The 25,952-nt window shown below is 38.9% G+C and overlaps 1 protein-coding gene across 6 annotated transcripts in view; it reads left to right on the top strand.

The window, feature by feature from the left end:
- Positions 1-25,952, top strand: part of RABGAP1L (RAB GTPase activating protein 1 like) — a gene marked incomplete at its 5' end in the record, with an annotated part of 698,468 nt that overhangs the window by 642,910 nt on the left and 29,606 nt on the right. For 5 of the 6 annotated variants that reach the window (XM_082834440.1, XM_082834438.1, XM_082834439.1 and 2 more), the window contains one exon: positions 23,875-23,967. In XM_082834440.1, coding sequence (XP_082690566.1) covers positions 23,875-23,967 — 93 coding nt within the window. Of the gene's footprint in view, positions 1-23,874; positions 23,968-24,154; positions 24,438-25,952 lie in introns of those variants that run through there. The other variant, XM_082834441.1, reaches the window with a different exon arrangement.

Genomic DNA, 25,952 nt, shown 5'->3' with positions numbered 1-25,952 from the left:
CCCATTGTGGAACACAGGCTCCGGACGCGCAAGCTCAGCGTCAATGGCTCACGGGCCCAGCCGCTCCGCGGCAAGTGGGATCTTCCCGGACTGGGGCACAAACCCGTGTCCCCTGCATCGGCAGGCAGACTCCCAACCCCTGCGCCATCAGGGAAGCCCTATAGTTTGTATCTCTTAATCCCATGCCCCTTACTTGCTCCTTTCTCTTCCCCTCTCCCTCTGGTAAGCACTAGTTTGTTTTCCATATCTGTGAGTGTTTGTTTTGCGTATACATTAATTTGTATTATGAAAATTATTAAACACACACAAAAGTAGAGAGAAGAGTACCATACATATCCATGTACCCATCACCCAGCTTTAGTAGCCATCAGTCTCCCACTTTTCTTTTTTCATTTCTCCTCAACTATTTTTGCTGAGGAATTAAGTAAAAATTTCAGACATGTTTCATTCATCAGTATTTAAGTATATATCTTACAGATAAGAACTTTAAAATTATAACCAAATATTGATATCATACCTGATAAAATTAACAATAATCTATTGGTGCATTTTTGAAATCCAGATGAATATGAAACCACCAAAGTCCAAGTAAAGGAATTTATCAGTTTGGATTTACCAAATGTGGAATAGCTTGTTTTTTTTTTTAAACCCCCAATTCTAATGAGGTTTTGTTGTTGTTCTGGTTTGGTTTTCACCAGAAACATTTAAAAAATCATACTATCATCATCCCCTATTTTAAAGGAGAGAGATAAAGTAAGCAATGTGGATGCTCTTAATGCCTAATTTTATTTACACTCGGAGGACTTCACAATATACTTGTACCTCCTCCAGGCCAGGCTCTCGGTGGTGGGAATGAATATATGTGTCCAGTGAAACTCAGTACTTTCTTATATGATGAACATTTCCCATCTGTTTTAAAGGAGAAAGCTGATGGGATGTCTTTTGCATTATATTTTAAGAATAAAATTCAGAATCCCCAGTGCTAATGGTAAGATTGATATTCTAATACTCTAGCTCTAAGCCTAGCTTTGAATTCTTTGAATAAGGGAAGTCATTTCTTATGGCTTCTAACAGTTAATGCTTTTTTCACTGATCTTCTTTCTGGGATTTTCTTTGTGAGTCTTTTCAAGCTTAATAGAAGTGAGTGCTTTGGGCCAAATCAAAGCTTGCTTCAGCCCTGGCAAGACTTACATTTTTTTAAAAAAATAATAATAATAAAAGGAGAGAGAGATTAGGGAAGACAGCTATTGTCATGTGTTTTACTCAGCTATGCTGAACCAGAATTAGTTGTCTCAGCCAATGAGAGTATTTATAAGGGAAGGAGGAAGGCAGGGAGTCTTTGGATCTGTGTAACATACATAGCTCTGTGCTGCTTTTTGCCTAAAGGTGTTGAAGATTCTGACTAACTGGTAACTGTATCCACCTCAAGCTGTTATAAAATAAACTGATAGTACTTTAGATGTACATTTACTACTTGCCAGCAGACCTAGGCACTGTAGGAAGCAAAAAGATGACTCCTATTTTATACCAGAAGGCTTGGGTAATAGTTAACTTAAAAAACCCATGTAGGGACTTCTGGGGTCGCAGTGGTTAAGAATCCGTCTGCCAATGCAGGGGACACAGGTTCTCACCCTGGTCCGGGAAGATCCTACATGCTGCGGAGCAACTTAAGCCCGTGCACCACAACTGCTGAGCCCGCGTGCCGCAACTACTGAAGTCCGTGCACCTAGAGCCCGTGCTCCACAACAAGAGAAGCCACCGCAATGAGAAGCCTGCGCACCGCAACCAAGAGTAGCTCCTGCTCTCCGCAACTAGAGAAAGCCCGCGTGCAGCAACGAAGACCCAACGCAGCCAAAAATAAATAAATTTATTTTAAAATATTAAAAACATGTAAATGTATTGTTTTTTGATTACTTCCTGGTTGAGCCTATAATCAAGTGGCAGAAATACCATGTGAAAGACTGCATGTGCTGGCCTCTTGTGTGGAAGACATTGTCTGCCTCCCATTTTGTGTCCAGGTGTATGTAGATTTTTGAGATTTGCCTTCTTAGTATTAAGACTTAAATTATAAACCAGCTTTCCTTAGACTGATCATGTTCCTTTGGTATGTGGTTATTTGCCTGTCCAGTGCAGTTCTGAGCTATCCACACTCAAATTCTCCTATTCAGTGTGCTCTGAATGATAGCTGAGAAGGTAGATAGTAAACCGGATAGAACTGGTAAACTAGAAAGGACCTAGAGAAATCCTCTTGTACTTCTCCTTTCTTCACGTAGGACTATGTCAGAACCACTCTGGAAAGTCAGTACTCTTCTTTAATATTTCAAATTATTCATTTATTTAAAAGAACTTTTTAAAGATGAACTCTGAGCAAGACACTGTGTTCAACCTCTGTCTTTAGAAAACTGCAGTCTGGAACAGCTGCTCAGTCTTTCTTTGACATTCATAACCTTGACACTTTTGAAGATTACAAACTAAGTTGTTTAGTAGAATGTCTCTCAATTTGAGTTTTTTTTTTTTTTTTTTTTTTTTTTTTTTTTGTGGTACGCGGGCCTCTCACCGCTGCGGCCTCTCCCGTTGCGGAGCACAGGCTCCGGACGCGCAGGCTCAGCGGCCATGGCCCACGGGCCCAGCCGCTCCGCGGCACGCGGGATCCTCCCGGACCGGGGCACGAACCCGCGTCCCCTGCATCGGCAGGCGGACTCCCAACCACTGCGCCACCAGGGAAGCCCCCTCTCAATTTGAGTTTGTCCGATGGTTATGATGGTCCTCATGATTAGATTTGAGGTATACATCTTGCCCAGACTGTCATAGAGATGATGCTATATTTTTCTCTCTGTGTCCATTCTGTCAGAAGGAGCACAATTTTGATTTGTCCCATTACTGGTGATGCTCATTTTGATCGTTTGACTAATGGTGGTTCCTGCCAGGTTCTCCATGTAAAGTCACTCTATTCCCCTACATAACTAATAAGATTTTTGTGGTGAGGGCTTTGAAATTGTGTCAGTATCCCATTCCTAATCAAACTTTAAATTTATGTCATTTGTATCTATGTGGACTTGTGATTTCCTAGTCAATATTCTATTTTGTTCCTATCATTATTCATTTTAAAGCTCAAATTATCCCCTTTTTGGCCATTAGGAGCTCCTCCAAGATGGTGTCTGTGTCATTTGACATGTTCCCATTATTCTCTGAGCATAACTTGCTTTTGGAACAACAAGATATTCCAGGCTTTTTTGTGCTTTCCTGGCTCTAGCCTTGAAACCAGGTATTTATTTAAGTAGCCCTCGTTCTTTTTAGTAGAGAATGGTATTTAGAAACCAAGATCTGTGCAGAAGCTATCCTCACCAGGGAGGTATCATTGCTTCTAGGCCCCCTCAGCAGACAGAGCTAGGGAATACACACATACACACGCATACATACACACGTGAAAACTCTGACTTTGCACCATTACCTCCACTTCCAATCCAACACTACAGGGTTCATCCTAGTTTTTTTTCTCTTTCCCTTAATTTTTTAGTAACATTTTTTATTGAAGTATAGTTGATTTACAATGTTGTGTTAATTTCTGCTGTATAGCAAAGCAAAGTGATTCAGTTATACATATATATATATATTTATATTCTTTTCCATTATGGATTATCGTAGGATATTGACTATAGTTCCCTGTTCTATACAGTAGGACCTTGTTGTTTATCCAGTCTATCTATAATAGCTTACATCTGCTAAACCCAACCTCCCACTCCATCCTTCCCCCAACCCCCTCCCCCTTGGCAACCACCAGTCTTTCCTCTGTGTCTGTGAGTCTGTTTCTGTTTCGTAGTTTCATTTGTGTCGTATTTTAGATTCCATATATAAGTGATATCATATGGTATTTGTCTTTTTCTTTCTGACTTACTTCACTTAGTATGATAATCTCTAGTTGTATCCATGTTGCTGCAAATGGCATTATTTTGTTCTTTTTAATGGCTGAGTGGTATTCCATTGCATATATGTACCACATCTTCTTTATCCATTCATGTGTTGATAGACATTCAGGTTGCTTCCATGTCTTGGCTATCGTGAATAGTACTGCTATGAACATAGGTGTTCTTTCCATTATTATAACTACTTTCTCTGACACTGAGAAATCTGGATCCTTAACTTGTTCCATCAATCCCCTTGTATGCATAAGTCTGTTATTTCTGCTGTCCCTCACCCCCACCTTGTGTGGCTGCCCTCCTCACTCTTCTGGGGCCCTAACTCCCCATGTCAGATTGCACTCCTCTCATGGACGTCTTCCACTTGAACTGCAGCACATCCATGCCAGGCTGCCTCTCTGTGTAAATGCCCTCCTCACCGTTCTTGGGCTCTAATGTCCCCATGAGGCCATCTCCTTGCATGGTTACCCTCGTCACTTTGCTTGGGCCCAGTCTCTCTGCTTGAGGCCACCCTGCACTCTATTTTCATGGGTTGGTTACAAAAGGAAATTGGATGACTGACAAGTACTCAAGAATTGGCCCTAATAAGAGGAAACTAGGGCAGAGGTTCTTTAAGTGTGTTCTCTAGACCAGGAGCATCAACATCACCTGGCAACTTCTTAGAAATGCACAGTTTCAGGCCTTACCTCAGACTCGATGAATCAGAGGCTCTGGGAATAGGGCCCCGTAATGTGTGCTTTAAGAAGCCCTCCAGGAGATTCTGATGCACACTAGTGTTTGATGCACACTATCCTGGGGAAGATAGATTTTCTACTTAGTATTCCAGTCTTTATTGAGGTTATCTCTTGCATAATGAAGATTCCCTGGTTGTCAGGTGTGCCTAGGGACCATTTTTAGGGTTTTGGAGCCATCCCAGCATTTATGGCCTTGTGTCTGGGTCAGACTGGAGTATCTATCCAGATCAACTCACAGTCCGTGGAAAGCCCAGTCCTCTAGGGAAAATTATAAAGTTGTAGAAGAATTAAACTTTCCTTCGTCTTTTTGGTTTAGAAGCCTTTTTATTAAAGCCTAACAGAAACAGTTAAAGCAGCGATCAGAAATGGTAACAGCAATATCAAAGCAATGGAAGTTGTACAGTTGTTTTTTTTTTTAATTCTAAGGTCACATGTAAAGATATACAATTAATGAACTATTACTTTCCTATACAAGCTATGTTTTCTGCAGCCATTAAAATATTCTATACAATCCTTGTGCACCGTTGGTGGCAATGTAAATTGGTATAATCATTATGAAAACATCTTTTTTTCCTGAATGGCATGAAAATATAAGCCAAAAATACCTGTGTCTATACTAGAGAACAAAGCATAGTTGGTTCAATGTTGTGACCTTCACCTTAACTGGATTATCAGGGAATCTGTTCTTTGTTTAGATTCCTGGGCCAGATATATTCTGTATCCTCTAGCTTTTCTGTCAGCAAAAAGGGATAATTATTACACAGTACCTGAATTAAAAATACTTTCAATTTGTATTAAAGGTTGCCTTAAATTAAAACTGACTCCATTCTTAAAAGTGATATTTCTGATTTTTTTCATTTTCTTTATTCTAAAAGAAGGCCCTTATTACTGTTTTTCACAAAAATTTTGTAAATGTTTCTGGGTTCTCTGTTCTGTGTTCATGTGAATAATAGTTTTGAGAATATCTAGGTATGTAATACCTTTGACTTTTTCTGGACTGGAAACAGTAGATACGTAAATACATACCCACTCAAATTTAGAGTCTAGGAGATGAAGTAAATCACTTAATATGAACTTTGGCTTAATTTGGTCTGGTCCTTACATATTTGCATTTATGAGTAATCTTTTGAAAATGTTTCACAGAAAATCATTAGCTTTGAAAAAGAAAATTTGAAAAAGTTAGTATTCCAAGATTTATGATATAGATTTTTAAATTCATAAATTTATGATTTGTGATTTCAGCATTTTTGTGAGTTTTCCCCTAAGAGCCATGACACTAGTATTTTGTAATTTTACAAAAGTCCTGATTGTCAATATATACCCTGTGAGGCTGGTGAGGAGCAAGTCTTGATGAGCCCAGACTTCTTCTCAGCGCCTAGATTTCAACTTAACTTTGTTTCTGAGTGGAAAACATCTCCAAAGAGAAAGCCAGCTACTAGGGCTGATGGTAGAATTGAGGAGAACGTGAAGGCCAAGGAAGTTATGGTTTTAAGCAAGAAAAAAAAATTTGGAATAAGCTAAAGCATGCTTTAACTTATGAAGTTTCATAGTAATGTCTATGCTATGAACCTATATCACTGTATACTTTATATAAGCAGCAAAGTGCTTCATAAAACTATCTTAACTATTATGTTGGCTTATGAAAAGAGAAAGAAAAAACATTTATGGAGAACTGGAAAGTACCAGAATTTACCAATAACTTTGGTCCCATATTTATAGATTCACCTTCATTTTCATTTTTTCAACTATTAACCTGAATTTTATAGCGTAAGTTATATGTTACATTATAAATGATTTGCAAAGTCTCAGGACAACCTTCATGTATACCAAGGACTATAGTAGTGGAAGCTGGGGAAGGAGAGCTCCATATATTTTTTTTATAAGATTAACTTTAAAATAGTAATATTTCATTAAATAAAAAGGTACCTGGCAGTTAGAAACTCTTACTCATAAATGTTAGTATTACTAGCACCTGGAGCTAGATGATGAGGAGGTTCTCAATGTGTACTTTTTGACATAAATGAAATTAGACTTTACTTGAATCAACAGTGAAAACTGGATATCCTAACTTAGAGCTCCTCTATAGTTTGTTCTTATATTCTTGTTTTGGAAATATCACGTTGGAGATTGTGGTAAGAATAAAAAGCCCATTTAGGCCCCAAAAGGTTTATCATAATATTCCTACTTAGCTTGTTGGCCAATGCTCTTGACCCCTTTCTGTTGAATTGTATTAGATAATGTTCAGGTTTTGTATTTGCCTGAGGCATGTGTGAGTAGAAGCCAAGTTATAGGAACAATTTGGAGTAACAACCTCTTCATAAAGAGTGAAAAAGCACCTCAGAGATAAAATTGAGTCAGGACATATAAAACAAAAAGAATTCTTCTTTTTCTTTCTCAACCTTCGCATATGTTTAAAAGGATCCTGTTGAAGAGGGTATTTCCCCTTGAGCTAAAAGCTTAAAACAGATTTCTATCTATAAGTCACTTTATATGTGTATCCTTTAGCCCTTGGATGTAGAGGGGAAATGGGTAATCTTTAGCAAGTTCTGGCCTGTCCTTTTCAATTACAGTAGCAGAAAAAAAAAAAAAAAAAATATATATATATATATATATACACACACACACACATATATACATATATATATGGGTATACCTCCCCATTTGAACTCCAACCAGGGAGATTTGAATACAATACTGTATGTTTATAGAATTCTTTACAAATGCTTAAGTCAAGATCTCTCACCAACATCATTGGACTCAGTGTTCCAACTCTAGGTGTAGCTGACAATCTTCACGTAGTTTCTTGTAATAAGATATAATTAAATCGATTTTAAAAGTTAAATTAGGTCCCTCCTCCCCCTCTCTCTCCTTTTCTCTCTCTTCCCTCCATTTAATTAGTTCCTCCACACTTTTCCACGTCCACCATTTGGAGGAAGTTTGTGACATCAGAGTGACTTGAGCACACTCTTCATTTCACTGCCTGTCCTATCACAGTCATTTGTTTTAAAATGATACGTGATATTGGAATTATGAAAGACAGCAACAGACTAAGCCTCAAGAGATCCCTTTGAGTGTTCTTCCTCATGCTAGTTATATAGTCAGTTTCCCCCTTGTAAATTATTACAGTGGGGAATGTATTAGGGAAAACATCATTTAAAAATTTTAACAGCTGCTATAAACTCTCATTTGTCAGCTCTCAGCTGACATTCAAACAGCTGCAATCTATGAGTGAGCTTTCACTTTCAGCTTCTGGAGGTCTTTCAATTTCTGTTCCCATGGAAATGAGGAAGGCTGGATGGGTGGAAGGGAAGTGAGGGTTGACATACACATTTCCCCATACCTTATTTTTCTTGCCTCCTCACAGTTTCCGTGGAAATGGGGACATAAAAGCCACTCTACCCCAAGCTATGGAGAACAATCATTCATGTGTAAACAGCAGTAGATGGACCTTAAACAGGCATACACAAAAAACTAATCTTACAGCCTTTTCTCTACCTGTGCGGCCAAGCCTAATTGCAAATATATTTTTATTTGATCTACTTCCCCTCAAAGATGATTAAATTAACTTTTAGAAAGTTAGCTTGATATTACCTTTTTTTCAAAGTGAGAATTGTCTTAAGACACACTCTTGTTGATTGTCAGGTATATGTCTCTATATCTGTCCTTCGTGTTTTAAGCATTTAGTATGCGTGATGTTTTTACTTATGTCTTTCCCCCCAAGATTAAAGAAATGAATTTCAATTTAGGAAACAGCATCCAATTGCATAGCATAAAAAGTCTCCTCAAATAGTCTCATTGTTATTCACTACTTTAGAAATTGCCCCACAGAGCAGAGGTAATTATTGGCTCTGTCAAACGTATCAAGGAAAACTGCCATTTTTAATTGGTTATCACAATCTTCTCATTTAGGTAACAAAAATATCCTATGTTAAGTGGATTTCTATGTCTTTCCACTTATCAACTCTCTGTCATCACATATCTCCTGTAATACCCATACTCGAGGAAAATACATGGGCATAGTCTTTATCTGTCTTTTTTATTCCAATATTTAAACTACTTCACAAAATCCCTTTGAACCTTGAGACATTAAGAATATACTTAACTGAACAAATCTGCATTAGGCATCTACTGAGTATTCGGCTTTGTGTTCGATTAAAGCAGTGGATACCGATTTTAAATAAGGCAGGGTTCTTTTTTTTGCCATAAGACATCCTAATTGGGTTAAGAAAGTTCAAACCCAGGAAAAACTCATTACAGCCATATGTGATTATTAAAAGTGGAATAGACTAATTCTAAAGAAGTTTTAGGAGGGGAGGGATGACCTGGCCTAACCAAAATGACCAGGGAAGATTTGCTTTAGAAGACCTCTCTTTTATTGGTTTCAATGGTCCTTCCTTTCCATTTCTACTGTTGCTTTCTTTTAAATTTTATTGTTTAAAAAGAAAATTTTTTTTTTCGGCGTCGCCACATGGCTTGTGGGATTTTAGTTCCCCAACTAGGGATCAAACATGGGCCCTCAGCAGTGAAAGTGTGGAGTCCTAACCACTGGGCAGCCAGGGAATTTCTGTATTGTCACCTTCTTAACAAAGGCATTTTCTCCTGAACTATTTTCATAACTTTATAAATATTCTTTCAGTTGCCACCTTCCTCCTTTTCTTTATCCCCCTTTCTAGTTTAGCATGTATACCATTTCCAATGAACATTCTTACCAGCACAGTTAGGATCTTTCTGTTGCCCTATTTTAAAAACCTCAGTGACTTCTTATCATAACTGGGACAAGACTATTTTTTTTAAATACTATCTATCTATCTATTTATTTATGGCTGCATTGGGTCTTCGTTGCTGCACGTGGGCTTTCTCTAGTTGCAGCAAGTGGGGGCTACTCTTCGTTGCAGTGTGCAGGCTTCTCATTGTGGTGGCTTCTCTTGTTGCAGAGCACGGGCTCTAGGCACGCGGGCTCAGTAGTTGTGGCTCGTGGGCTTAGTTCCTCCGCGGTATGTGGGATCTTCCTGGATCAGGGTGCGAACCTGTGTCCCCTGCATTGGCAGGCAGATTCTTAACCACTGCTCCACCAGGGAAGTCCAGGGACAAGACTTTTTTAAAAAGATAGTTCTAATGTCAAATATTCTACCTTCTAAGTCTTGTAAGCTACCGAAACAATTTAAAACTTTAGTATTTTATGTTCTTTCATATTCCAGATTGCTTCTCATATCCAGAATGGGTGCAAACATCTGTTCAGCCCATGTGCCTGCTTTTTATTTCAGAAAATATGGTCACCGAACTAGCAACTACCAAAATAGGTTCACACTTTCATCAGTTTGGCAACGACCTAGATCTTCTAATGACCTGGCTCCAGGGTATTCTTTCCAGCCTGCTCTGCAGGTGCCATACACCAGGCACCTAACTCCTCACCCAGACAAACATAGCTGTGTAGCACAGTTTGTAGGCCCATGTTTTTAGACCCATGCCTTTGCTTACAGCACTTCAGCTTCCTTTATGGAATGGGGAAAGAAATAAGCCATAATGAGCTGTTCCCTCCTTATCTTGCCCCTCTCTGTAGCTCTTACAGTCCTACCCTACTGTTATACTCTCTGTATTTTACATTAAAATACTAAAACCTACACAGTGTGATATAATATATGTTAGTTTTAGTCTACACCTTGGACTTGATTAATATTTGAAGCACCCTGATATGGGAATACACAGTCCAGGGGTAGTTGGTTAGCATTGGAAAGACCCTAATCAGGAGATAACTGCTATAAATTCAACCTACTTATATTTCTCTACGCTGAAGGGTTTTCTAATTAGCATAAAGGATGTCAAATAATTTTTAATTGGATTGGCTAGAAATGCTATATAGGCCTTCTAGCCTTACCTGGATTGCATGTAAGATTCTGGTAAGCTAGCAGTCTGAAACCTGCAGGATGGCACCTGCAGCCAAATGCGCTGGACTTGTCGACTCTCAGCTAACAAACAATGCTTCCTGCCTGGTAGAAAGGTAGTGGGGAGGAGACGTATGGCCATGGTTATCTCCAATCCTTGGAGGCTACTGATGTCTACCAAAAAAAAAAAAAAAAAAAAAAAGGGAGAAGAAGACGAAGATGAAAAGAAAACTCCTGGCACTTGCAAATGGTCAATAGCAACAGCTCCCTCCAGGACAATGCTTGTTTGCATGCTAGCTCCATTTTAAAGTCTGTCCTAAATTTCCTTGTAGATTTGTGAAAATATTCTCCTCTAAGCCATAGCAGTATGAGGCTCATATTTCAATAATGGCATAAATCAAAGTCTGTCGTGTATTGTAAGTTTCTTGATGAAAGGATTGTGTCATAGCTATCTTTGTATCCCACATGGCATCCGGCATAGTGCCTTGTACATAGTAGATATTTGTTGAATGAATGAGCACATACATGCACTTTCCAATTCTGTAAGGAACAGATCCAGCATTGGGTCATGGGGGCACTGGGAGCCGATGTGTGGGTTCCCAGAGTTCCGCTAATTCAGCATTCAGAGTTCTCAAGGAGTCAGTAGTAATTGTCCATAACTACCTCAGCTCTAGTTGGCCATCAGTACAAAGATACATTGGGACTGTCATCAGTAGCAGAGGAAAGTAGCATTGTCTGTGTCATCTTCAGAAATCCGTACTCAAATGTATCTCACGTTGCTGTTTCTGCCAACTCTGGCTCTAGAGGATGACGATGGAAAAATCTTTAGGAAAATTATTTTTGTTGTTCTGTATCTCTTAGACAATTTGAGGCAGTATATATAGCTAATCAAGTACATAAAAAGGTTAAAGTAACAACAGAAGATCAGGGAGAAGAAATAAAAAAGGCACAAGAATAACATAGAGACTTTCAAAAGCAAAATAAAACAATGTTTGTAAAAATGGTAGTATCATATAGTAGATCAAAGCAAGGACTTTGGATCTGGACTGCCTGGATTGGAATGAATCCCCACCTTGCTAGCTCTGTGACCTTGGGCAAGTTATTTACCCTTTCTGGCTCTCTGTTTCCTCCTCTGTAAAGTGAGGAAAATTAATAGTACCTACCTCATAGGTGTGAGGCTAAAATAAATTAATACATGTAAAGCATATAGCGTCCAGTGCCTGGTATATAAGGCAGTGCTCGGTGTGTTTGCTGTTTCTACAGTGATACGGACAAATCATTGCTCTAAAGGCAGAATGCTAATTTCCGTCCATTTGAAGTCCTTCTGTCTGTGTGTTTACACACTCTACCTCAAATGAGTAATCTTCATGCCTTGAATCTCCCACAAATTGGTGCTTATACTCTCTTGTGGAACTTATCACATTCTACCCTAAATAATGCAATTATTTGTAAGCTGCTTAAAAGCAAAGACTATCTTCTTTGTCTTCCTCTTAGCACACAGAAGAGTGCTTGCATAACAGCCTGGCTTACACAATAGCTCTTTAGTAACTATTTGTAGAACTATGAAGCAGACAATAGTAGGTTGGTCTGTGAGGTTGGTCCCTGGAGGCCCTGTACCTTGGGCTGGTGCCTGTGTACCTCTCATACCTCTTCAGCCTCAGCCAGCCTTTTCTCTCCTCACTGTGCTCCAGCTGACCTTCAGTCCCTCCAGCCAGCTTCATGGGCATGTGACCTGCGCGACTGCATTTGGTTTAACGCTCTACTGTCACCTTGAAATTCTCACTTTTTGGACAAGGGGCCTTGATTATCACTTTGTATTGGTCCTGGCAAATGATGTAGCTGGTCTTCCTCTTTCCCATCTTGTGCCCATCGTGCCCTCTGCTGGGAACACTCTCCCCCGCTACTCTTCACTGGCTGACTTACTCTTCAGGGCTCAGCTTCGTTGTCATTCCTCAGAGAAGCAGTCAAAATTAGATCCTTGTGCACTGTTATCCCTCCACCTTTACTTCTCCCTAAGAGCATTCACCTTATGTAAGTGCAGTATTTATTTCAATTGTGTGATCATTTCTTCAAAGACTTCCTCCCCACCAGACTGAGCTCCTTGAGGGGACACACTGTGCATTTGTTCCTGGATGGCTATGCCTGCTACACTGTATATAATCAATACATATTTGTGGAATGAGTGAGTGAATGGGTGATTTTTAAAAATGCAAAGGAGGGATGAGTTTTTCTTCCCATGTTAAAAAGTGGGTGTATAAAAATGGCAGTGCAATCATCATGCAGTTTAATACTGCTGCTGCTAACTTCTAACCAGTTTGACTTACTACCTTTAAGGTAGTATCTCAAAGATAGGTGAATACAGAAACGTTTCCCCATTTCTCTTTCTTCCCCACTGCTTTCCTTTTCAGATAGTCTGGTATGGTAAAGGTGAATCTCTCTGAAGACGGAAGCACTCTGTTTTATACAGAGTTTTATACAGACTGTTTTATACAGCTGCTGTTTGGCATATTAGTCTTGAATTAAATTTCTTATAGCATAAATATCTATAGCCTTCTGTCTACTGTGAATATTTTTCGCAATAGTATATATTTACTGTTGGTCCAATTGTCAGTAGAAACTAACATGAAAGTACAGCTTCGGGTTTCTCAGCATCCTCAGTGCAAAGGCCAGCACTATTCTAATGAACATAGCGTTTGATGGTGATAAAAAACAGTGTCCTACTTAGCTCCCCTATCATTCTTCCCCTCTGTCTCATTGTCTAGTTTTAAATAAGCTTAATTAGCTTGCTCTGAATGCATAGCTGTATCAGCTTTCTGTGGCCCAGTTTGGGGACTACATCTGGTTAATCTACTCCCTGGAATCAGACCAATACCATTCAACATGTAACCAGATTTAGTGTATTACATACCATCTTACAGTCTTAATTTTTAGCACTTGGTAGTCATTCTGTTATTTTCCAAAACTATAATAAACATTTTAAGCAATACATTTCTAATGAAAAGCTCATTCAGAAGTGGAATTTTACATGAGATATTACAGTGGATTTTGAGCATCTCCCACCAAAGGAAAATAAAAGCATCCAGTATGGTATACCAATTTAAGATATCATTGCTTTTTAATCATTCCAAAGAGAAAACAGAATTTCCATAATTCAGCCTGAAATGGAAGTTAACCAGCATAGTGAGATAAGGATTTGTTTTGCTTAAAAACAGGTAAAATGTCTTTTTTTTCTCTTTCAAGTATAAAAAAAAATTGAGAAAAAGACTTAAAAACCAACAGAAGGAATAGTTGTGACCCAGTTGCAACTGCTGCACGTGGGTGAAAAAAAGAACCCATCTTTTTTTTGTACAAATCAGTACATGAAGCAGGCGCAACAGAAAGAAATAAATATGAGAAACAATACCCAGAGAAGGGCATTCTCAATGAAGCTGTAGGCCTCAAAAAATGTTTCATCTAAGCTCTGACTGATTCCAGTACCTTAAGGTAATTTGCTTTAAGCTGTAAATCTCCTGGATTGTTTATGCTTCAATACTTTTTTCAGAAGCCTGGGAGAGAAGGAAAATATATCATTTCAATCTGCCCCCTCTTGAGACTTTATGGAATTTTAAGCAGGCTTCTCCCAGAGTTAAACTCCTGGTTCAATCACCTTAGGGTCTATTTGACCTTCCCTTTTTTGTTCCAGTTTGCCCAGAAAGTTCAGGGAAGAGGTGTATATATTTCTGAGCTCCTGCTTTATGCCAGGTAAGACAGCAGATATCCTAGGTTCATCATCTCCCAGTCAGGTGTTAAAATAAAGTATCTGTATCATCTTGCAGTTGATTTGCTCAGTTAGTTGCAGCAGGTGACTGATGAGGCTTAGCGAGGTCTTGGGTTTGAGAGCTCTGTGTGCTGGGTAGATGACAGGCATGTAACATACTGCAATTAAGGCTTTACCTTTGGTGTCAAAAAGGCCTGTTGGGTCAGTCATTACCGTGGTCCCTGTGCATGTCACTTAATCTTTCTCAGTGTACTCAATTTATTGAATGGGCATAGTAAACCCAGTTCAACTTCGTAAGGCTTAAGTAATATAAAATATGTTAAGTGTTTAGCCCAGTGCCATGGCATGCTGTATGCTCTTAATAAAAGGAGATGGACGTGGTAGTTGTTATTTGTGTTACACCCCCATTTTAAAAAGTAAATAATTGAAGCTCTGATTAAGAGGTTTATTGCATGATATTTTATTTTATTTTTTTATTTTTTGGCCCTGCCACGCAGCTTTTGGGATGTTAGTTCCCTGACCTTCGGCATTGAGAGTGCAGATTCCTAACCTGTGGACCACCAGGGAAGTCCCCTGATTAAGAGGTTTAAATGAATTACTTCTATAATTACATATCTAGTATTTGACAGAGCAAGATTTCAAGTATAAACTAAGCCTGTTTAACCCCTAAATCACCCTACGTATAATATTGAGAAGTAACTCTATTGTTTAAATAATTGTTCTTGAAGCGTATGGGTTTTCCCTTATTTAAAACTTGATTTTGTCCTTATATCCAAACTGCTTATATAATAGATTCTTGAAATATTTTAGAACATTAAAAATATCAGTTTTTCCTGAGATTCTTCCTAATCTTAACAAATTTATTCTCTCCTAAAGTTTGTTTAATAATTGGTTGTTTGAAACTCAGGATGGGTATTCCCTTAGAAACCGATGATTATGTTCTCAGGCCAGTTCATAAAAGCCTCTCTAGCCTGTCTGTCACTCTTCCCTTTCCAGCACTTGATGTTTTCATCCAGTGGTTTTCAAATGGACAGTGTATTGCCTGAGGAGCAGGCAATTTATAAAAATAGAGGTGCCTGACCATACCTCAGACCTTTTGAATTAGAATCTTGAGGTGAACGTGCTGGATCCGTCCCAGCAGGAGCAACAGCAGGCTCGAAATCCTGAGACAGGACAGAGTATGATGCGTCAAAGGAAATGAAAGAAGTCCAGTGTGGCTGCAGTAAAGACTGGTTGTCTCTAAACTCTTTTGATCGTGCATTCCTGTCAGTAAAAGGAATTTAAGCATATATCTCCAGTATATGAATATTCATTTAAAAGTAAATTATGTACATGTACTTTGATAAAATAGGCACAAGTATAGACATTTTTAAAAGTTGAGGTTAGGGGCTTCCCTGGTGGCGCAGTGGTTGAGAGTCCACCTGCCGATGCAGGGGACAAGGATTCGTGCCCTGGTCTGGGAAGATCCCACATGCCGCGGAGCGGCTGTGCCCGTGAGCCATGGCCGCTGGGCCTGCATGTCCGGAGCCTGTGCTCCGCAATGGGAGAGGCCACAACAGTGAGAGGCCCGCGTACCGCAAAAAAAAAAAAAAAAAAAAAAAAAAAAAAGTTAAGGTTGAAAAAAAGAAGTAGAACTGAAATTTTTAATAATTGCCTTTTGCCTTTTCCATGTTTTGGATCCTTTTATGTACCTCTTGGGATGGGTGAACCCCACTTTTGTGAAATATAGGCATAGAAAGTGAGGGAGAGAGGTAGATAGAGACCAGATCCTATAGCACCAGCAGAACTATGTCAAGTATTTTTCTCTTTATCCTAAGCACAAGAGGCAATTGAAAAATTTAGGAAAGGGAATGACATCAGATTTGCATCTGAAAAATAGTTGACTACCTTTGGGAGTAGAGCAAGCATGGACACAGGGAGACCAGCTTGGAGGTTATTGCAGTGATGAGAGGTGATTATGACTTGAACTAGGGCAGTGCCAGTAAGGTTCAAAAGAAGAAGACATGCTAGAGATATATTTGGAGGTATACACTATAGAATCTAGTGACTTACTTCATGATCATTGATGGGGGGAGAGGTCAAAGGTGACTGCTGGGTTTCTGGCTTGAGCATCTGGATGAAGATGAACCATGGAAGAGTAAGTTGGGGGGTAGGGAGTGGGTTGTGTCTCCAGGTTGAAAATAATCTCAAATGTGAAACATCCAAAAGATAATATGAAATTTGCAGTTGAATTATGTAGGTTGAGCTCAGTAGAAGTCTTGGGCTGGGAACTGTAAATTTAGGAGTTGTCAAAACATAGATAATAAAGAAATTACTCTACCTCCAGATATTGTTTATTGATAGGAAAGCTCTAGAGCAGAAGTGCCAAGGAGTTCCATAAAAATAGCATACGACATTAGATTTATAGGCCTGGAGATGAGAAATTAGAAATGAACAGATAAGCAGTTTCTATAAAATGCACGTGTCTCTTAAAGTTGCTACAGCATTGGGACCAGACAGCTTATATTACAACATGGTAAAGAAAGTAGAAATCAATATTTCAGAAGCTTTCATAGATACTTTGATGAGCACACTACATTGAGGAGTGAGCCGTGAATGCCGGAAAGTGACTCACTTCATACAATTATTCATGAATGAGGACAGGAACCTGTCACAGGTGTGTGCACCATTAGGCTTGAGTAATTGGGGAAACTGAGCATGTCCAATGAAATGAAAGGAAGTGCAGCACTGTGGACTAAGGTGTGGATTCAGGAAAAGAATGCCTAGTAATTTGATGTCTATAAGCCTTGGGAGTTATGTTAGAGTTACAGCAAGAGATAAATACTTTTCTTGTTCTCACTCCCTTAAACCATTGTTTTCCTTAAGTATTGGAATATCACTAATATTGCCAGAGGCTGAGGGTCGTGTGAAATGGGTGAAAGGGGGTCAAAAGGTACAAACTTTAAATAAATAAGTCATGGGGATGTAATGTACCGCATGGTGACTATAGTTAATAATACTGTATTGCATATTTGAAAGTTACTAAGAGAGTAGATCCTAAAAGTTCTCATCACAAGACAAAAAATATGTAACAATGGAGATGGATGTTAACTAGACTGACTGTGGTGATCATTTTGCAATATATACGAACATCAAATCATTAGGTTGTACATCTGAAACTGATATAATGTCATAAGTCAGTTATACCTCAATAAAAAAGAACACAATGAATAATCATTTATAGGCTTTTATGTTCTCTGAAGGTTTTTCCCCCAGTACCCTGGGGTAAAATCAACTCTGTTCCCCTCCTCCTAATGCTAAAAGCTCTAAAAGAGTCAGAATAGCTTCTTTTGCTGAATACCATGCAGAGGGTTAAGTGAAGCCTATAAGGACATGCTCCCTCTTCTTAGATGTCTTCTCCTTTTGATTTCTTCCCATCTATTTCATTCCAAGTCCTTTGGGCTTCTGCAAACTGACTTAGAATTTTCGGTTCCCACTGATCCACCTTCTGTCCACAGATCTTGGTAGGTCTTCACGGAAGTGACTCTGAATTAAAAACTCTCAGCCTGGGCCTCCCTGGTGGCAGTGGTTAAGAACCCACCTGCCAATGCAGGGGACACAGGTTCGAGCCCTGGTCCGGGAAGATCCCACATGCTGCGGAGCAACTGGGCCCATGCACCATGACTACTGAGCCTGCACTCTAGAGCCCGCGAGCCACAACTACTGAGCCCGCGTGCCACAACTACTGAAGCCCGCGCACCTAGAGCCTGTGCTCCGCAACCAGAGAAGCCACTGCAATGAGAAGCCCACGCACCACAACAGAGTAGCCCCTGCTCGACACAACTAGGGGAAGCCCACACACAGCAATGAAGACCCAACACAGCCAAAAAAACCCCAAAACTCTCAGCCTGCGCCTCTACCCCCCATCACCAAGAAATGTGGAACTATGCTACTTATCTATTTTTTCTCTGTCCAGTGATTAATATATTAAATTGGGATCATTGTTGTTTATCCTAAGAAATTATCTGAAGTAAGAACAGTATGTAATGGTTAATACCTTCGTCCTGTTCATTTTTTAGGCACTCAGACGTCTGACCATCAGGAAAATATTGACTAGATCTTATCAGCCTTTTTCAAAACTTGTGATTTACTTTGCCAGCGTTTGCATCTATCACTAAATATTTTTATGTTGTTTATTTCTGAAATAGAGAAGCAGATTTATCAAGCCCTGAAATAGCTCTTACAAGTGACTGGCCCCCTGTTAAAATTTAGCACAGGGAAACACAGCATTATTTAATCAGGCAATCAGGAGTCTACATGAACCAGTCATAATGAAAATCCTCCCCCACTGAGGCGCTCCCCTCCACCCCAACAAATTTCCTCTTGATCCCCCTTGTACCTTTTATGATCATCTGCTATTGCACTTATAAAACTATATGTGGTAATTAGACACATAATCGGCACTGTGTCTAGACTGTCAACTTCTTGAGGAGCTTTGCCTTAAACATCTGGTCGCAGGCAGTAGATCCAGGTGGTTGAAGAGGGCAGATTCTGGAGGTAGACTGCCTGGATCCCATTTCTGACTCTCTTTATTTACCAGCTGTGTATGATCTTGGGCAAGTTATCTTTCTTCAGTTTTCTTATTTGTAAAATCCAAATAATACTTCACAGAGTTGTTGATAGGCTTAAATATAGACTTCTCTAAATTATAGCTTTAAAACTGTTAGGAAGTTCTTTGACGTGGAGGCATTTCATGTTTTTCTTAATGCCGATTACTGCTGATCAAAAGCAGAGCGTCCCTTGTGAATGCAGTGCTGAAAACATCGCATGCTGACCAGGCCTCGTTTGTCTTCATTGATAATTTTTTTTTTTTTTTTTTAAGAAGAGGGTTTCTCTTTATTTTTTTAATTAGTTTGGTTTTAGTTTTGGCCGTGTTGGGTCTTCGCTGCTGTGCGCGGGCTTTCTCTGGTTGCAGCGAGTGGAGACTACTCTCTGTTGCAGTGCACAGGCTTCTCATTGTCGTGGCTTCTCTTGTTGCGGAGCATGGGCTCTAGGCACGCAGGCTTCAGTAGTTGTGGCACATGGGCTCAGTAGTTGTGGCTTGCGGGCTCTTGAGCGCAGGTTCAGTAGTTGTGGCGCATGGGCTTAGTTGCTCCGTGGCACGCGGGATCTTCCCGGACCAGGGCTCGAACCCGTGTCCCTTGCATTGGCAGGCGGATTCTTAACCACTGCGCCACCAGGGCAGTCCTTCATTGATAATTTTTAGCACAGTGGTTTTTAGTACGAATTCCACTTCCCAAGCATCTACCCTTCATACCTCCCATCCCCCAATGCCCTCCCCTTTCTGTTTGGAAAGGTGTGTGTGAGTCCTAGGTGTCACAATGACTGGAGGGCGTGACTGACATCTAATAGGTGATATGTCAAATGGGCCTGGGATGCTAGAGGCTCAGAAATGGGAAGTGGGGTCTAACACAACCAAAAATTATTCCACCCGAAACGCCAGAAGTTCCCCCACCTTGAGAAACACTAGAAGCTCCTAGATTCTTTTCTCTAGTTAAATTCAAAACCAACTTTTCACAAAATTGAAATACTATTTTCATAAGATCAGCATATGCCAACAATCATTCCATATATACTGCAGAGTTTAGATCAGGTTGAAAATCTCCACACATGTGTTCTGCTACATTGTGTCATTTCCCTCTTTTCTCTGTTTAAATTTTCCTTAAGTTACTATAATAGGTGTATTCCAAATTTGTGACTTAAGGGTTCTATTACTCCATTAATTACTACCCAAAATTTAAGATTTATTGTTTTAAGGCACCTGAACTCTTTAAATGTATAAAAATCACATTTGATAAGCAGGAAACCTAACCAAATACATATACATAAGAGAAGTATGTTTTATTAGAAATAACTAATGCACATGAAATTCAAGTATTTATAAGGAGTATTCAAAATAACATAATAAAAGTAAAAAATATGAAATAAAGTAATTCAGGTGGATATGGTTACTGAGGTAAAGATTATTAAGACAAATTCATCTAAAATTAATTGGTATACTTATATGTATATATATTCTATCAGAGTCATATAAAAACAGGAAATACGTGCTTTAAGTGAAAAGAAGAGAGAGAGCATGGGAAACGAAGAATGTTGAGCATACGTTAGTCACCCCTTATCTGTGGTTTCGCTTTCCGAGGTTTCAGTTACCCTCAGTCAACTGCAGTCCGAAAATATTAAATGGAAAATTCCAGAAGTGAACAATTCATAAGTTTTAAATTTTGAGCAGTTCTGAGTAGGGTTATGAGATCTTACGCTATCCTACCCCAGTTCGCCCAGGATGGGAATCATTCCTTTGTCCATCGTATCCACTCTGTGTATACTACCTGCCCAGGAGTCACTTAGCCACCCCAGTTATCAGATCAACTGTCGTGGTATCACAGTGCTTGTGTTCAAGTAACCCTTTTATTACAGCATGTTATCTATATTATTATTAGTTATTGTTAATCTCTTACTGTGCCCAATTTATAAATTCAACTATCATAGGTATGTGTGTATGTATAGGAAAAAATAGAGTGTATGTAGGGCTTGGTGCTATCTGCAGTTTCAGACATCCCCTGTGGATGAGAGGGAACTACTGTATTCTTATTCAGTCTTCCCCTCCTACATCTCCAACTGAGGCCTGCATGATTAACCTTTAGAAAGAGTAATGCAAATTAGTAATTACAGTCATCCCTTGGCATCCACAGGGAATTGGTTCCAGGACCCCCCGCAAATACCAAACTCCACGGATACTTAAGTCCCTTATATATTGCATAGTATTTGCATATAACCTACGCAGATCCTCCCCTATTTTGTTTTGTTTTGTTTTTGGCCACGCTGCAAGGCATGTGGGGGTCTTAGTTCCTTGACCAAGGATCTAACCATGTCCCCTGCAGTGGAAGCTCAGAGTCCTAACCACTAGACCACCAGGGAAGTCCCCTCTTCCCTATACATCTCATTCTTCAAGTACACACTTACATTAAATTTATTTAATTTAAGGGGAGAGATACCTATACTGCTCTTGAGATAGTAGGTTGTTTAAATTCTAATAATTCTTAATGACTTTATTTTTTTTAATTAAAACTACATACTAAAGAGGTTTTTAAAATTCCTTTCTTTGATAAGAAAAAATTCAAGCTCAATATTATATTACCTAAAATAAAATCAATTTTGTCCTGAAATGTAGTTTTGAAAACTGTAACAGTCTGTTTTCTTTATCTCATAAACCACGGGAGTTTCATATCAGCTCTCCTTCCTCCTCCACCTTTTTTCCCCTTTTACTTTGTGCCAATCACAGGTGGATGCTCAATATCACCCCACAGCACAAGATAAATAAGCTTGGAAGGTTTCCTAGCAACATATTGTTCTGGGAACCTGCTCTGTTTCCCTGAACAAGATGAAGCCAAACATCCTAGAATCTCAGCCAGATGGGAAAGGATTAGCTTATTGAGGGGCGTTTCATGCTTTTTTTTAAAATTTCACTTTGAAATGAACCTCTTAACATAACAAGATTGACTTTTAAAAGGACACTCTTTTACATATTAAAAAAAAAACCTCAGTAATAGTTCTAATTTAAAAAATACAGTTTTAGAAGAAATTCTCTAGAGACAAGCTTGTAACATGTAATTCACTTATTGGTGAATGGATCCATTTTAGAACTATGTGGAAAATACTTCCACATAAGACTGATGTTCAGCCTGATACCCAGTGGTACCAGTATTCAGCTACAAAAATATTAACATATTGTACTTCCTTCTCATTTTGTGGTAAGTGGCTGCTGGAGTAGGCTCCCTCCTCACAATGCCTCTACACAAATCCTCTCACTTCTCCCTCGACCCCTCCTTCTAGAGATCCACAGGAAATTTTCTCCTCAGCTCCAGGGCTACTTCAGTTCCAGTGATTTGCCACTTGGTCTTGAGAGTCTGGTTTTGGTTTTCAGAGTATATGATTAATACAGAGAAAAGAAAACTAGAGGAAATTGCCCCTCTCAAAGTCAAGAAAAATAATGTGGTTGCTGTTTTGTTAGCACACGATCATGTATATTTTCCTTGTTGTTTATCGACGATCTTGAGGCCACGCAGTTGGCAGGTGGTGTTTTTCTTTCTCTTGCACTCTCGTTGGTCACAGCATACTGTTAAAGGTCTCTGGAGATGGAGTAGTAAAGGGTTAGAGTTTCTCACGCCAATATTCAGCAGTGGTTTTGCAATTCAGTGACATGCTGGAAAATGTTCTTTCTTCTAGTCTCATTGGGTAGGCGGTCCCCCATCAGCCAGGTGAATACTGTCATCATGTGGTAATTGAATGATTTACACTACCTGACAGGTTTGGACTGTGTGCAACTTCCCAGTTGTGAGAAGCAGATAATTCCAGTACTCACAGCGTTCCTGGATGGGAAGAACAAAGTAATTAGAATAAGCTGGGGGATGACACCTGGTGTCTTTGCGTTTTATTTAACAAATTCTGTGGCCAGATTTAAGAGCATTGAAACTGTCCTCATCCTGGAAAACCATAAGATAATTTTATTTTCATTGGTACTTTCCATTCTCTCTTGCTCTCTCTCTCTCACACACTTAACATGTTTTCTAAATACCATGTTTTGAAGTCGACAAGAAACAATCTGTTGAGGGCCTCCTAGGGGCCAATTACATTGGTAGGCATCATGTTGGATGCTGAGGGGCCTCAATACATGGTCCTTGCCTTCACTGAGTCCCCAGTAATTAGCCAAATAATGCGCTTATCTTTTAAAATTTTTTGATAAATTTATTCTTCATTTCAAGTCATTTACGTTAGGACCTAAACGTTAAGGAAAGATTTTGATGTCTAAAGGAATTATATAATTTTGATTGTCCAAGAAAAGCCTAAGAGTAGACTTAGTCTGTTATGTATAACATGTAATAGATTAAAATGGATTAATTTTTTGAATATTCTCTGAAAACACAGTTTTAAAAAATTCAATGAACGAGGCATTATTTTAGATACTTTGTCATTTAATTCTCCTGACAACCATTATGAAATAGAAATTTGCCTACCAATTTTAGAATCTGTTTTCTCTCTGATATATTATTAGCTCCATTAAAATTTTTTTGTGTTGCTCAATATTTTATTTTTATAAAATAATAATTCTCACTTTTAACATGTTGGGAGAGTGAATTTTACTTAAAGAAAGTTAGTTAACAGAATTAACACCACTGTTAAATACATTAACAAGAAAAAGTGATGCTATATCAGCAATGTTGTAGAACAGACTACAGCGCATTTTGGTAAATAAAGTTTTATTGGAACACGGCCATACTCATTTGTTTGTTTATTACCCATGGCAGCTTTTGTGCAATAACAACAGTGGAATTGTGACCTAGATTGTGTGGCCCGCAAAGCCTAAAATATATGTTGTCTGGACCTTTACAGAAAAAGTTTGCAGACCCTGTTCTAGAATCTAGATTTTCCCCCTACATTGAGTCCGGTGCACTCCTTTGGAATGCCAGAGACTTCATTGGGAAACACATCAGAAAATGGTTTCCTAAATGATCTCCTTGACTAACATGCTTGTCCTCTAATCCCTGCAGGTACCGACCAAGAAGCTAAAGAAATATGAGAAAGAATATCAGGCAATGCGAGAGAGTCAGCTGCAGCAGGAAGACCCAATGGATAGATACAAGGTATGGGAGACAGGGGTCGCCTGTCAGAGCCAAGTGCCTTCTTTCCCCTAAAGTAGCAGCTGTGGAAAGTTTGTTCCCTCTGTTCCTTCTTGGTTGATGTAGACTCTCTGACCATGCTCAATGTCCAGGTATGTTTTCATCTCAGGAGACTCCTGAGTGGCCAACCATAATATTTCTTTTCTTTCAGTTTGTATATTTGTAGGTAACTTCACCCGTTGCATTTATACTGGGAGTCTTCATACGAAGCTGAGAGAAAGAGAGGGAAAAAGAAAGAGAGAAAGTGGCTATCGACTACTTTCAAAAATGAGAAAAAAGGAAAATGGCAAAGTATGGTTTTAGCTGTGCACAGTCACATCCACAAAGACTTTTAGAAGGCGAACTGCTCCAAGACTGGCACAAGAATGTTTCAGACTTACCTCTGTCTGTAGCCAATGTTCAAAATACAAACTCACTCAAAAGGAAAAATAAAAACCACAAAGCTATATTGAGCACAGTCATGGTGTTTGTTGCAACATTTATTTCCACAAACAAATTTATGAGTAACAGTGACATTTCATTACAGTATGCAGTTCAAGAATCAAGATGATTTCAGTTTAATATCTTAGTTAATTGTAGTATTTTAAAAAATGGGGGCCAATCATAAAGATCTCCTCAATGGTAATTAGCAACAGTGTTTCCATGAAACAATATTGGGGAAGTACTGATTTCAAACTTATTTTTTTCCAACTGAAATATTCGTGTCTCTCTTCAGCATGTTTTAATTCTTCAGATTCCTACAGATACAGAATGATTCCCTTCCTCTCCACATCAGTACATTAGGACAAGAGAGTATTGTATTCATACATTGAGCACCAGCAATGCCAAAAAGTACTGCAATGACATTATTAATTAAACCACCCACTGTGGGATGACTTCTGCTTGTATAACTAAGAGTTGCCTCCATGTGGTAAGAGAGCTGGACACGGGCAGCTGCAGTTACACAGTATATCTTGTCTCCGTTGCTGAATTGAATAGCATTGGAGGTTCACATAGGGGAATGGTGGAAGGAGTGTATGGATTTTGTAGTCCATACAAAAACCTGAGTTAAAAACCTGTATTTCTGAAAAAGGAGACAGAATTTGGAGTCCCAGTTGGGGGTTTTAATCCCTATGCCGTTGTTCAGCATCTTGGACTAATTATTGAGCCTCTTCCTCATCTGTAAAACATATAGTATACACATTTCCTTGAAAGATTGTTGTGAGGATGAGGGATGTTATATGTTAAGTACCCAGCACATAGTTGGTGTTCAATAAACGGTTGCGATTAGCCTTATTAGGTCCACTGCCTCTAATTACCCAATTATTACTAGAATAATATCACCTTATTTGTGTCTGCTCCACCAGTCCCTTCATTATCTTTCTCCTATTTCTCTCAAGTATTGCTACCTAATAATCTAACATCAGTGTGTTACTGCCCTTGTTTATAAAACCAGCTGATAATAAAATCCCACATATTGCTATGGCAGATAACTCTTACCATATAAGGTGCTCATAGATAAAGTTGGAAGTTAATTTCCACCCCTCAATAAAACCAGTTTTAATGCAGCTTATGTAGCATGCTGCTTTAGAAAGGCTTGAAGTAGTAATTATAAAATATTATTAAGGATCCAAAGTGAAGCTGTCCTACTGCTTGCATCATTCTAATTTTCTTATTGCTGCCATTGTTATGAGTAAAACCTAGGAAGGATACTTCAAAATAGAAGAGAGGGAAATGAAAGACTAAAATGGTGTATTTAAAATCAGCCTGGAACTGAACTTATTATTTCTTATATCCTTCTTGTGTCAAAGCAGCTATGTATAAATAAATAGTACAATGCATATTATTTCTTAAAAAGTAATTATCACACATATACTATTGATGTGTACAGTTTTTACTGAAGGGTCAAAGTAGAATTAAACTTTTTTTTGGTCTTTGTTTTGCAAACAGGTACTACTTTTAAGCTTGAA

Source organism: Leucopleurus acutus (assembly GCF_964270905.1).
Source record: "Leucopleurus acutus genome assembly, chromosome: 2".
NCBI classification, from domain to species: domain Eukaryota; kingdom Metazoa; phylum Chordata; class Mammalia; order Artiodactyla; family Delphinidae; genus Leucopleurus; species Leucopleurus acutus.
Note: the sequence above shows the minus strand (reverse complement) of the source record. Positions and strands in the feature narration are given on the sequence as shown.